We start from the raw sequence: 13,602 nt of genomic DNA, 5'->3' as shown, positions 1-13,602 counted from the left end.
AAAGATGACCACGGTCGGTCGGTCGGTATGGGAGTAGGCGGTTCTTGCCTAGCTCAGGCTAGGTCAGTCTCATCAGATCTTAGAAGCTAAAAAGGATCAGTATTCGGGTGAGCTACAAAAATTCCCTTCCTTTTGAAGAAACTGAATCTTGTATCCAACTGTGAACAACTATATGGGGTGCTTCTTCCTTTCAGTGAATGGACTTAGGTTCCTTTTGGGCATTTGAATCTGGAGTGCAGCACAATATCTGTGAAGGTTCTAAGCAAATACATCCAGCCCAAAATCTCAAAATGTGTGGGTGAAACAACATGGCACTGTGCTATGTATTTTGGTATATGAGCTGCTGCTGCTGATTCCCTTGCTGGTCTTGATTCCCTTGTCAATGTTTTGGTTCAGTTAGCTGCAGAGTTGGAACCTTGTCCTCTGTTGTCTCTGGAAACGGGGTGGCCATGCCAGCAGGGCTGATGGGAATTGTAGCCCATGAACATCTGAAGTGCCAGAGTTGGGACACCCCTGTTATAACTTATACAACATCTTTTGCAGGTTTCGTATCCCCATTAGGGCAAAGGCAGGTGGCTAGGGCTCAGTGAGATCTGCTTGGCATGCAGAAGGTCCCAGGTTGAATCCCGGGCATATCCAGGTAAAAAGATAAGGTAGAAGGTGATGTGAAGAACCTCCCCATGAGACTCTGGGGGAGGGGGGGTCGCTGCCTGTCTGAGTAGACTATACTGACCTTGAGGAATCAATTATCTTTGTGCTGACACCTGAATAGGATTAAGCGCCACTGTTCTCTCACTGGCCTCCTATTTTTGCTGCTCTAATTGATATTGTTGTACCACTGTACAAGTAACTGTTACATCATATTGTCTACTGTGCAATGGTAAGGCTGTGTTGGCATAACACAGTGATCCTATCCCCATCCGACAAGTGCAGCTTCAGAATAGGATTGCTCTGTTATGTAGTCATTCAGATAATCCAGATCTCTGTTTCCTTGACTAATACCCCAAAATGCTGCTCCACATTTTTAAGGTTTGTTTGTTTGTTTTTGCTTTGGGTTTGGTAGGCTGCTGCTCTGGTTCATTTATATACTGATGGGTCCGTGCTCCTGACACATGGTGGCATAGAAATGGGACAAGGACTTCACACCAAAATGATCCAGGTACTTAAGGACCAAAGTATCTCTTGTTAACTTGTATAAAGCAAGGCAAATTTTGTATGAGATCTCATTTTTCCTTTGTGCATTAAGCAATGAAAATGACTATTTAAAATAGCATTCATCAGTTATATTACTTGCTGGCACAATTCCATTCTGCAACTGAAGAAGGAACCACCACAGTATCAGAAGAACCAGAGAGAGGGGAATCTGTCATCATGTGGAAAAGGTTAAATGCGTTAACTTACTTTAGGCTCCCAATATACAATAGTTAACACATTGTGCCTTTTCCACGTGGTGATATATTCCCCTCTCTCTGGCACAATTCTGTGGGAATCAATGAAGTGCCAAGCTGTTTCTTGGCATTGTCTGTGTAATGGTTCTGTCCTAAAAAAACAAGGACACTTGCAAGCGTCTTGAAGATCCAGAAACATTGATTCAGTTCAGACAATATGAAACCAGGGCCTAAATTCCTCTGTGGTTAATGGGATTCTCTGAATGCTGGCACTATCTATGCTTAGATAGGATCTCTCAAAGCAGGATATCAAACCATGGTTTGAAGTTGGTTTATTAAACACAGTCAATCTTAACTGTGACTTCCTGTGTTGTGGAATGACAGGCAATTGTGACTTGTTCTCCAGTGCCATTGTAAAGGATTCAATGGTGTTGATGGTGAAGTAACCTTGAGTGCATTCCACAGCCCGGGCGATGGGCCAGATGCATCGGCGGAGACTTTATCTTTGCGCGGGAGATGAAGTCTCCGTTCCCATGGGAAGCAGGAAGGGGGGATGGGGTGAATGGCATTATAACCTGTGCTTCTGGCGGGAAGTGTCATTCCTGCCACTGCGTGTACTTGAGCTTTCTAAGATGTCTTAATAAATGGACTTTTACTACCAAAGCCTTTTATTTCTGCGTCTATGGAATTCCTTACATTGTGGCAGGAATCATAATTCATCTATATTCCTGTGCAGTGGACCTCTTGTCTTGCGATGGAGAGGTTGAATTTTACTGCGGAAGGTGCGGTAGCCCCCAAAGAGGGCTCCGACCTTTCCCTTCTGGATCTGGAGGAACCAGCAGGAGAACGGGCCTCGCTGGTGGCTCTTTCCCGCCCTCGTATCAGCACGAAGTCTTCCTTTACTCCGTTGGAACGAGGGACGGACGCATCGACCATGGGGACTTCCGTGAGTCGTCTGGCGCGCTGTCTATGGATCGAGCGCCTGTGGATCGGATTTCTACCCGTTCTCGTGTGGATTACAAACCTCAGATGCAACCTGTCATGGAGGAGACGGGCTTGACCACCTTTCATAGCGGCAACCCAGGAATCCATTGAACGATTCCTGACTCGTATTTTGGTGATGTTCCCCAAAGAACCACCGTGCACAGCACTGGGGCCCGTCCAAAGGACACCGACTCAACCTGGAATTGGGAGGGGTATCCGCATCGCTTCCCAATCGGACCCCCCCCCATCCCGGCCCTGGGCGATCAGCACCTGAGGGTTTCGGGAGCCACCGTGGCTACGGGCGCTACGGTGTTCTCGGTGGTCATTTCCCGATGACGAAGAGTCTGAAGAAAGCCTGCATTCCCAGCCGACCGGCTTCCTCTCCCATCGAAAAGACTGGCTGAGGAAGTAGGGCGACTTCGGGAGATGCCTGCCGCATGGAACGGAACGCCAGCTATGGAGGGAGGAACGGGCACAGTTGCAGCAAGAGCTAAACCCTGCAGAGGGACCGGAACAGCAACGCGAAAGAAGTTCAGCTCTGAGTTGGACCGTACAAAGACGCCCAACGGGTAATATGCCCAGAATCTGTCAGTCCATGATAAAGTCCTGAACAGTCCAGACTGGATTTTACAACGCAACGCCGAAAGCGCCTGTACTCTGGCGCATTCAGTGAACTCACTGAAGCCCTTAAACGGACTTAACTGCTTAAATTAGGGCGAAAAGCTGCTTTGCATGCTAATTCAAGATGCATTGACTCTAGCGAGAGGAGCTGGTTGCTTTGGAGAGGGAACTAAGGGAGGCAGCAGACCAGGGGGCCGCTAAGTTGGAACCTATGCAGCTACTGATCATGCCGTTAGGGGGCCACGCACTGGGTCCTGCCACCCAAACGCCAGCGCACCGCCAGCTCGATTCCATTCTTGTACAACAGCCGCTTCTGCCCAACCTGCTTCAGCCAGCTAAATCCACCTTCCCCAGCAGGCTAAGAGCTTCGCCGAACGGGCTACTTCCGCCCCCCGATACCAGCCCGCTTTTGATGGGACCGCCCAAACTTCCCTACTTCATCTTGCAACTCAATGCCCACTTGGAAGACTATGATGATCTATACCGGCCTGAACGCCAAAAAATATCGGACATCGCTCAAGTCCTAGATGGGCGGCAGCTGACTGGTTCGTGACTGTTTGGATTTGCAGGATAGGGACTCTCGACAGTGCCCGTGATTCCTCCAAGCTTTGAGAGCCAAGATCCAGGCCGAGAATGAAGCTATCCGCGACCATCAAAACCATCCAGCAAGGCAACCTTCGCTTTGCAGAATTCTGTCCTGCGGAATTTCGTATGCTCGACTTCCTCCTGAGTGGCCTGAACGCATGAAATGCTAATACTTCTCGGATGCTGTGGATAGCAAGCCACGAAACGGTAAGCTTTTAATTCGGCTCCTCGCACTACGCAGATTGGATCCAGTTGGGGTCTCAAGTGGCGGCTCGCTTGAATACGCCATTAAGGAGGCCTACCTGAAAACCACTACTGTGTCCACTCAAGTCAAGCTCCAGCCTCACCAAAACCACCTTCTGAACGCCGTCACGAATTTGGGTTCTTTACCGCGGAGGGCCAGGTCATTCAGTCAGCCAACTGTCCCAAGAAACAAACCAACCGCCCAGCTCCGCCAGACTGGCTCGCCAAACCACCACACGCAGGTCAGGGTCAGCCCACTGGCTCATCTAAAGCGGTGACCGGCATGCACCCAGAGGAGGGGAAGCAGCTGTCTGTCTTTCTTCAGCCCCCATGGACATGGGCTCACTCCTGACGCGTGAGTGAAGGCAGCCCCATTACTGTTCAAGCATTTCTGGCCAACCCCGCTTAAAACACACCGCGACATAGCCTCGGCCTCAGGATTCCGGCTGCCCCACTGCTTAATGCGGTTCCAGGTGGCAGAGGAGCCAGGGTCTGGACCGAATCCCCTGGCTAAGCCCATACCATTCACCTTAAATGGCCCGTTCCAAGGACCGCCCAATACAAAACACAGCCGGCTCCTCCCTCCGCTATACTTCGACCATTGGGAGAAAAATTAGTTTCCTCATTTTGGCCAGTGGCCAAACACTCCATAGTTTTGGGCATGCCTTGGTTATTGCTGTCTACATGAACCAAAATTCATTTGGAAAGAAAGGATCCTAGACCACTGACCTCCCTGCGTGAACACATGAATTGGGAAGAAAACCCAACGCTTCCTGACACCCTCTGGCTTCCCTCAGTGATTGCTCCCATTCTATTGACATCCCACCTGCATATCAGGATCTAGCCAGTTTTTCAGGAGCAGGAATGCGCATCAATTGCCACCCACAGAGACACTGACTGTAAAATTGTCATACAACCAGGGCGAACTGCCCAAGGGTAGAATTCCACCGCATGAGTCCCAATGAGGAGAAGGAACTTCGCTTTTAGACAAGAACCTTGCTCGCGTTTCATACGGGCGGGCTACCAAACACACACACGCTGCTCCTGTTTTGTTTGTCAAAAGAAAGATGGGTCTTTTACGTTTTGCACAGATTATCGAGGTCTCAATGCGTCTCCCCTGTCCAATAAATATCCTTTTGCCTTTGATCAAGGACCTTTAGATGCACTCGCAAAGGACGCATTTTACTAAATTAGACTTTGAGAGAAGCTTACTACAGAGTCAGAATTGCTGAAGGATATGAACACCTGACTTTAATACAAAGTTTGACAGTTTGAATATTTAATAATGCCATTCGCTAAGTGGGGCCCCGAGCTTTCATATGGCCCTTAAGTTCTCCATGATTTACCGTACAAGGGAGTTGTTGTATATTTAGATGACGCTTTAATTTACTCGCGAAAGTTCATAGAAGAGCGAAATATTGTCCGAGGTATTGAAACGCTTGCTTGACAACTCTCTTTGCCAAACTCTCCGTAAAATGCTGTTTTCATCAGACCTCCATTGACTATTTAAGTTACCGGATCTCGCCAGGGCTTAAAATGATCCTGCTAAATTGACGCGAGTCCTCCAATGGCCTGCCCCACCAACCGCGCAGCAACGCTTGGTTTTATAATTTCTATCGCGGATTTTATACCCCAATTCTGGTTGAACTGAATTCTCCTCTCACAGACCTTCACGCACTAAGGGTAAAGATCACTGTCCGCCAGTTCGGGCCCCCCCCCCTTTCGTCTGGTCTGGAGGAATAAACAGCCTTTAACCGTTAAAATCTGCTACTCACCAACCTATCCTAAAGCACCCCAACCCAGATCTCCGCTTGTGGTTCTACCGGACGCCGGACAAAGCACTCGGGCAGCCCTGTTGTATGAAAAATAAAGATGGTAGACTGGTTCCGCGGTGCTTATTTGTCTAAAAAATTCCCTCTGCGTCAACTCAACTGGACTAGAGACAAGGAGACCGCGCCATCAAAGCAGCACTTCCACTTCTGGCGCCACTGGCTGGAGGGGGGGCTAAGCACCTTTCAAGTTTGGTCGGATCATAAAACCTGGCAGCTCTTTCCACCCTCAAGATGTCCGCAAAACAACTCTCACAGCCGCATTTCTCTCGCTTCTCTTTACAGTCCATTTCGTGGGAAACCAACAACTGGCTGACGCTACCAAGGCCACCCGGGAGGGGTGGAGCTGCCTTGGCAGACATTCCACGACTGTTCTTCCCTCCCAGTGCTGGGGTTGGCTGTCACCCGATCTCAAACGGGCCCCGGGCCCCTCCACCCCTGCCTCAGTCTCGCTCTCCTTTCCCCAAGTGGAATTGGAGGAGGCGGGCTGCATGAGCCTCCAGCGACTGAAGGGGACCCCACCGTTTGGGAGAATGGAGTTTGGCGGAGGGGGAAGGTACCGCCTCCCTCCGCAGCGTTCTGAAGCTTGCCACGATGCCCGGTCGGGTTGGACATTTTGGTTTGAAAACTCTGCACTTAGCCCACCGGGCTTGGTGGCGCTGCACGCGCAGCATTATTGAGAGGCTTACATTAAAGGCTGCTCGGTTTGTGCAGAAGCCAAAACTATCCCGGAAAGCCCCATGGACTGTTGAACTCTCCCGTAGCTTCCCACTTTGGGAAGTCATCTCCATGGATTTTCATTACAGATTTGCCCGAAAGTCATGGCAACACGTTTTATGGGTGGTGGTAGATTTATTCTCTAAGTAAGCCCATTTTTATTCCATGTGCTTCCATCCCTCCGCTTCCTGCTGGCACGGGTTGTTTATTCAACATGTTTACCGCCTATCTTCCTCGCTTCCTCATGGCGGTGTGGTCTCCTAATCGCCGCCCCCCAATTCATCTCTAAAGTTCTGGAAAGCCGCTTTTAAGTTGTTGGGAGCCGCCGCCGTCAGCCCCCCTACCACGCTCAAAGTGACAAGCAGGAGAGAACCTAACAGAACTCCTAGAGCAGTATTTACGCAGCTACACCAACTACCACCAAGACAATTGTGCGAAGCTTATTCCGCTTTATGAAAGTACTTACAACAATGCGTTCATAGTAGCACAAAGAAAACCCCTTTGAAATTGTGTCTGGTCGCCTTTCCGGCCAAGGTTACCAACTACCCGCAGCAGCTTTGGACCCCCCAGAATTTCAACAATGGATTTCATCCCTGGCCGAGGGATGGAAGTCGGTCCAGACCGCTTTACAGCAAGCAGTTGACTCCCTAAAAATCGTGCAAGCGGATAAACACCGCCAGATTTCCTTCAGGGGTTCCTGGGTGTATTTATCTACAAAAAATCTCAGAGACGTGCATAAATTTTCCAAACTTGGCAAGAGATTTGTAGGACCTTTTCAGATTACTAAAGTGATTAATGATGTCACTGCCCGCTTAGATTTGCCTAACTCTCTTAGTAACATCCATCCTGTCTTCCATTCCAGCTTGCTCAAGGATTCGACAAGTTCGGCACGACTCCGCTACCGAGAGGCCCTCCACTATTATTGATGGCCACAAGCATACTTAAATTGACGCTATCCTGACTCTTTAATCGAACCGCTTTGCAATATTTAGTCTCTTGGGTGATATTCCTTCTGTATAATCAATGGGTTTATTCAAACATTGAAGCCCCCACCCTTATTTTCTGCTTCCACCGCTTCTTCCGCGATAAACCTGGGGAAGGTCTTTAGGGGAGGCAGAGTGTAAAGGATTCAATGGTGTTGATGGTGAAGTAACCTTGAGTGCCTTCCACAGCCCGGGCGATGGGCCCGATGCATCGGCGGCGACTTTATCTTTGCGCGGGAGATGAAGTCTCCGTTCCCATGGGAAGCAGGAAGGGGGGATGGGGTGAATGGCATTATAACCTGTGCTTCTGGCGGGAAGTGTCATTCCTGCCACTGCGTGTACTTGAGCTTTCTAAGATGTCTTAATAAATGGACTTTTACTACCAAAGCCTTTTATTTCTGCGTCTATGGAATTCCTTACAGCCATCCTGGTTCACTCTCCAGCTGCAGAGGTGCACAGCCAGCACAAAGGGGATTCTTTTGTCAAGGCAAGCCAGAGTTTGAGTGATTGTCTGAAAGCAGGATCATGGTTTTTCAAATGAATCGCAGTTAAAATAAACCATGGTTTTGTGTTATGTCAGAACTGAGCCACTATTTAGGTGTAAGTCTCATAGAACTGAAGTCTTCTGGCCGTTATGAAGGTTGGGTGAGAGAAGGCATGGGAGACATCTGCAGCTGTCACAGTGATCTCAAATGATGATGCCAGTATGTGGGAACTGCTGATAGCTTTGCCAACCAAAAGGTGATGGAAATTACTGCGATATTAAAAGCCAGGAGCAGAAATTCTCCAGCTCTGCTAGCCACCCAGTGTTTGACCACAATATTTGACTAGGGAGCAGCAGTGGTGTAGTCATGGTTAAGAGCAGGTATACTCAAATCTGGAGAACCGGGTTTGATTCCCTGCTCTGCCACTTGAGCTGTGGAGGCTTATCTGGGGAACTAGATTAGCCTGTGCACTCCAACACATGCCAGCTGGGCGACCTTGGACTAGTCACAGCTCTTCAGAGCTCTCTCAGGGAAAGGAGATTGTAAGCCCCTTTGAGTCTCCTTATAGGAGAGAAAGGGGGGTATCAATCCAAATTTCTCCTCCTCCTCCTCCTCTTCTTCTTCTTCTTCACATGAGCATCATTTCACCCTTTTTTCTGTTCCAGAAGAGAATCCAGGGCAACAGCATGTGTTGAATAAAGTTTGGAATATACCACTTTCAGATTGTATTGTGTTGTCCAGCCTATCTTTAAGACAGATATTAACTGCATTCATGTCTCATCCTAGGTTGCTAGCAGAGAATTAAAGATGCCATTGTCAAATATTCACTTTTGTGAGACAAGTACAACAACTGTCCCTAATGCCTGTGCTTCAGTAGGATCTATGGGAACTGATACCAATGGGATGGCAGTAAAGGTAATGTGGCATCACTGATAAAACTGTCATCTTGAGCTATAGAAGGGAAGTGACCAAAGACAGTGATGGTGCCATCATTATGAAATGCTCTTCCTTGTAATTGCATTTATTGGATTTACCTTACTGGATTTTAGGTGCAAAGTTAAATACCCATCCTTTGGTATTACAAAACATTATAATACTGATTTTCTCTATGGTTCATAAATTGACATGATTGTACTACCAAGAATGTTATTGTTGGGAAAAAAATGTTTTTGTTTGAAATTAATTTGATGGATTTGAACTTCTATTCTTTGTTATTTTCTTTCTGATTTGTAATTTTTGTATTATTAATGTGCACATGCAAAATTTTGGGGAGATGCTTGTATGCAAGCTTCTAGCTATTGATTATAACTGGAAGTTTTCCAAGTATCCACTATATCATATTTAAACATATTGTCTGCTAGTTGCCACTAAATCTATGAACCCAATTCAGTACGTATTTAGTGAGAAGATTTTGAGTTTTCCTGTAACAAGCTGCTTTGCAGAAAAGATTTATGTCTTGCTGGGTTACCAAACTCAGGTGAGAGGAAAAGCCAGAAGCTTGTTCAAATAAAAGCTCAGCTGGAATGTGTTCCACAGGTTAGGAAAGGCAGCACCCAGTCCAAAAGAAAGCCACCATGGTTAACAAGAGAGGTTGAGGAAATTATCAGAAAAAAGAAAATGTCTTTTAGAAAATAGAAGTCCAGTTTGACTGATGAAGAATATGAGAGGGAACACAAATGGTGGCAAAAGAGAAGCAAGTTAGCTGTAAGGGAGGCAAAAAAGGATTATGAGGAACGCATGGCTGCGAACATCAAGACCAGCAACAAACAGTTCTTCAAGTATATAAAAAGTAGGAAGCCAGCAAGGGAAGCGGTAGGCCCGTTAGATGACAAAGGAACAAAGGATGTGCTAAAAGATGACAGGGAGATTGCAGAGAAACTGAATGAATTATTTGCATCTGTCTTCACCCAAGAGGAGGTGAGGAGAATTCCTGCACCTGAACCAAGCTTCTTAGGAGGCAAATCCGAGGAACTAGTGAAGAAGTTCTGGCAGCCATTGATAAGGGGGAACCAGTGTACATTGTCTACTTGGATTTCCAAAAGGCTTTTGACAAAGTTCCTCACCAGAGACTATTGAGAAAACTCAGCAATCAAGGAATAAGAGGGGAAGTCCTCCTATGGATTAAAAACTGGTTGAGAAACAGGAAGCAAAGAGTGGGTATAAATGGGAAATTCTTACAATGGAGAGATGTAAGGAGTGGTGTCCCCCAAGGATCCATTTTGGGACCAGTGCTCTTTAACCTATTCATAAATGACCTGGAAGTAGGGGTGGGTAGCGTGGTGGCCAAGTTTGCAGATGATACCAAATTATGTAGTGTGGTGAGAACCGCAAAGGATTGCAAAGAGCTCCAAGCGGACCTTGATAATTTAGGTGAGTGGGCTAAGAAATGGCAAATGCAGTTTAATGTAGCAAAATGTAAAGTGATGCACATAGGGGCAAAAAATCCAAATTTCACATACACGCTACGGGGTCAGTGCTATCAGTCACAGACCAGGAAAGGGATTGGGGCATCTTAGTTGATAGTTCCATGGGAATGTCAACTCAATACATGGCAGCTGTGAAAAAGGCAAACTCTATGCTTGGGATAATTAGGAAAGGAATTGAGAATAAAACTGCAAAGATTGTCATGCCCTTATATAAAGCAGTGGTGCGACCGCACTTGGAGTACTGTGTTCAGTTCTGGTTGCCACATCTCAAAAAGGATGTTGAAGAGATAGAAAAAGTGCAGAGAAGGGCAATGAGGATGATTGAGGGACTGGATCACCTTCCTTATGAGGAGAGGCTGCAGTGTTTGGGACTCTTTAGTTTTAGAGGAGACGTCTGGGGGGATATGATTGAAGTCTATAAAATTATGCATGGGGTAGAAAATGTTGACAGAGAGAAATTTTTCTCTCTTTCTCACAATACTAGAACCATGGGGCATACATTGAAAATGCTGGAGGGAAGAATAAGGACTAATAAAAGGAAACACTTCTTCATGCAACGTGTGATTGGTGTTTGGAATATGCTGCCACAGGAGGTGGTGATGGCCACTAACCTGGATAGCTTTAAAAAGGGCTTGGACAGATTTATGGAGGAGAAGTCCATCTATGGCTACCAATCTTGATCCTCTTTGATCTGAGATTGCAAATGCCTTAACAGTCCAGGGGCTCGGGAGCAACAGCCACAGAAGGCCATTGCTTTCACATCCTGCATGTGAGCTCCCAAAGGCACCTGGTGAGCCACTGCGAGTAGCAGAGTGCTGGACTAGATGGACTCTGGTCTGATCCAGCTGGCTTGTTCTTATGTTCTTATGTTCTTAAATAGATAATGAGCTGCAGAACAAAGCCTGCTTCCTTCAGGATAAAAGACACCCAATTTTGACAAGCCTGATGCTTTTTTGTTAGAAACCCAGCTTATGAATTTGAAGCTCCCCAAAATGTGGGCAGGAAAGTAGTGAAGGAAAAGGTAGGCCTCTAGATTTTCTTCTCAAGTGCTCTCTTTCCAATGCTGTGGGTTAATGAATAATGCCTTTTGTGGTGTAAGTACAGCAGTTCAACAGAATTAGAAAAGTCTGAGTTGCTTTGCAGCCTCATTTCCTTTCTCTTCTTTCTGTTTCTGCCAACTGTCAGGATGCTTGTCAGACTCTTCTGAAGCGCCTTGAACCTATCATTTCTCAGAATCCTAAAGGCTCTTGGAAAGAATGGGTAAGAGTATTTCTATGGATAACATGGTTTTAGAAAATAAAAGGTATTTGAACTGTAATAAAATGCTGTTGGGCTGGTTCATAATAGAAGATGTGGAACGTGACTGAAATGAAAGTGGAGTGTCCAATAGTTGGCGTTCAGGGACAGGAAGAGCCTGGCCACTGAGAGGAACAGTTGTTCTGAAGGCCTGGCTCAGTGAGAGCTGGCTGGTTAATTACTTAAGATGAGTAAATGGAAGTTATCTTGACTGGGAGGGAGTTTGTCTTCAGGGAGAAGTAGATTCTTTACCCTGGCATTACTGTGATTGAGATGTCTGGCTGATTTGATCAAAACTTTGAAGTTGTACTTGTTGTACAGGGTTCAGCTGAAACAACTGTCAGTCACCGTTGGAGATAGCTCTAAGCTCTAAAGGGATTTGGCTCAACTGTATATAAGCGTGGATCCCCAGACTTACCTGGGGCCCTTTGTGCCCTCTGGAGTGGCACAGTAAGCCAGGACTAGATGCCATTTTCCTGAGGTGTACCAGCACTTTCAGGGGGCTCTGCCTATTTTCACAGTCCTTGACTGCTCTGTTCACCAGCCAATCAGAAGGCTGCCTTGGCTGCTGGTGGGTGGATCTGGTCAGGCGGACCTGAGAGGGCCAGTTTTGGTCAAATGACCCAGCATTTAAACTGGCCTCACCCAGGATGACTGACTTCATTTGCCTTCAGGTGCCTTCCTACCCACCCACGTCATGTTGGGTCTGCTCGTATTTGTCAATTTGAGTTGGGGTGTTTTCACTTTGTTCTCCTTTCTTGTCACAACCCCGTAGGCAGTTTTAGCATTGGAATTGATCCATTTGGGGGAAGATTGGACCTGAATGCCATTATTCCAGTTAGGGGTCTCCTTGAGCTGGAGGCATAAAATGGTATACTCACCTCAGGGGTTGCTGGGCTCTCCCCGCCCCCCCCCCCCAATGGTAGAGGTGCACACAGGCGCCTATGTGTTTCTGCGCCTATGTGTTTCTGACTGTGCCTATGTGTTTCTGACTGGCTATTGTCCCAGTAGATAGTCTCCAGCTCACTAGGGGAACTACAATTCCCATCAGCCTCTGTCAGCATGGCCAATTGGCCATGCTGGTAGGGGCTGATGGGAATTGTAGTTCCTGAACATCTGGAGAGCCGCAGGTTCCCTACCCCTGTCCCAGGGACTCCCCTCAATAACAGATCGAAGTATGAATTTTTTTCCATCAGGCAGCAAGTGGGTTGCTCTTTGCCTAGATCAGGGGTCTGCAACCTGCGGCTCTCCAGATGTTCATGGACTACAATTTTCATCAGCCCCTGCCAGCATGGCCAATTGGCTGATGGGATTTGTAGTCCATGAACATCTGGAGAGCCACAGGTTGCAGACCCCTGGCCTAGATTCACCACCCAAACTTTGACAGCTGTAATCAATAAAGCTGTTGCCTGTTTTACATCATGAAAGGTATGGCCTTTTTTCTTGGACCTGGCTTTCAGCCACCCATTCACCACTGTGGCACATGTCCTTCTGTAACAATATTTCTCTGAGAAAGAAAACATTTACCTCAACAGAATGCTGTTTTATACACCAGAGTTCAATGGTACCAAGGAAACAATAAACAAATGCATTTCTTCCCCTGTACTCCTAAGCTTCTGTCAAAGTTTATATATATTACATTACTCCTCACAACATACACATACAAACCATAGCCATTGAAATAAAGGGCTGTTCTGCATTCTCGTGTGTCTTGCATCTAATTTCCTGTTTATTGGGGAAGGGTCAGTTCTGCAGGTTTTGGTCCCTAGGAGTTGATTCAAAATCCCACAATTTTAAAGAAGCATATCTCTCTGCAAATTTAAATGAGGAAGTGGGGGTTGTTTCTTTTTTAAAAAATGCCTAAATGGGTAATTATAGTTTAAACTGGATCTCTGAATCCCCAGCTTTCATTTTTTTTAAAAAAGTAACTCTGCAATCCAAAGTGATGGTGGTGGGGTGGCCCTTCTCAAATGCTACTGGCATATTCAGAGTTTCTTACCTTTACCATAACATATACGTGTCTCAAAAACAGTGACTTGTTTTGG

General features: G+C 46.7%; 1 protein-coding gene across 3 annotated transcripts in view; it reads left to right on the top strand.

Annotated features, from left to right (window-relative positions):
• Window positions 1-13,602, top strand: part of LOC125427118 (aldehyde oxidase 1-like) — an 80,688-nt gene that overhangs the window by 55,889 nt on the left and 11,197 nt on the right. For all 3 annotated transcript variants that reach the window (XR_007243638.1, XR_007243637.1, XM_048486186.1), the window contains exons 27-29: window positions 1,064-1,159; window positions 8,622-8,750; window positions 11,447-11,521. Coding sequence is in view for 1 of the 3 variants with exons in the window: in XM_048486186.1 (XP_048342143.1) it covers window positions 1,064-1,159; window positions 8,622-8,750; window positions 11,447-11,521 (300 nt within the window). In the remaining 2 variants the exon portion in view is untranslated. The remainder of the gene's footprint in view (window positions 1-1,063; window positions 1,160-8,621; window positions 8,751-11,446; window positions 11,522-13,602) is intronic.

The sequence above is a fragment of the Sphaerodactylus townsendi genome, linkage group LG02, assembly GCF_021028975.2.
Source record: "Sphaerodactylus townsendi isolate TG3544 linkage group LG02, MPM_Stown_v2.3, whole genome shotgun sequence".
Taxonomy (NCBI): domain Eukaryota; kingdom Metazoa; phylum Chordata; class Lepidosauria; order Squamata; family Sphaerodactylidae; genus Sphaerodactylus; species Sphaerodactylus townsendi.
Note: the sequence above shows the minus strand (reverse complement) of the source record. Positions and strands in the feature narration are given on the sequence as shown.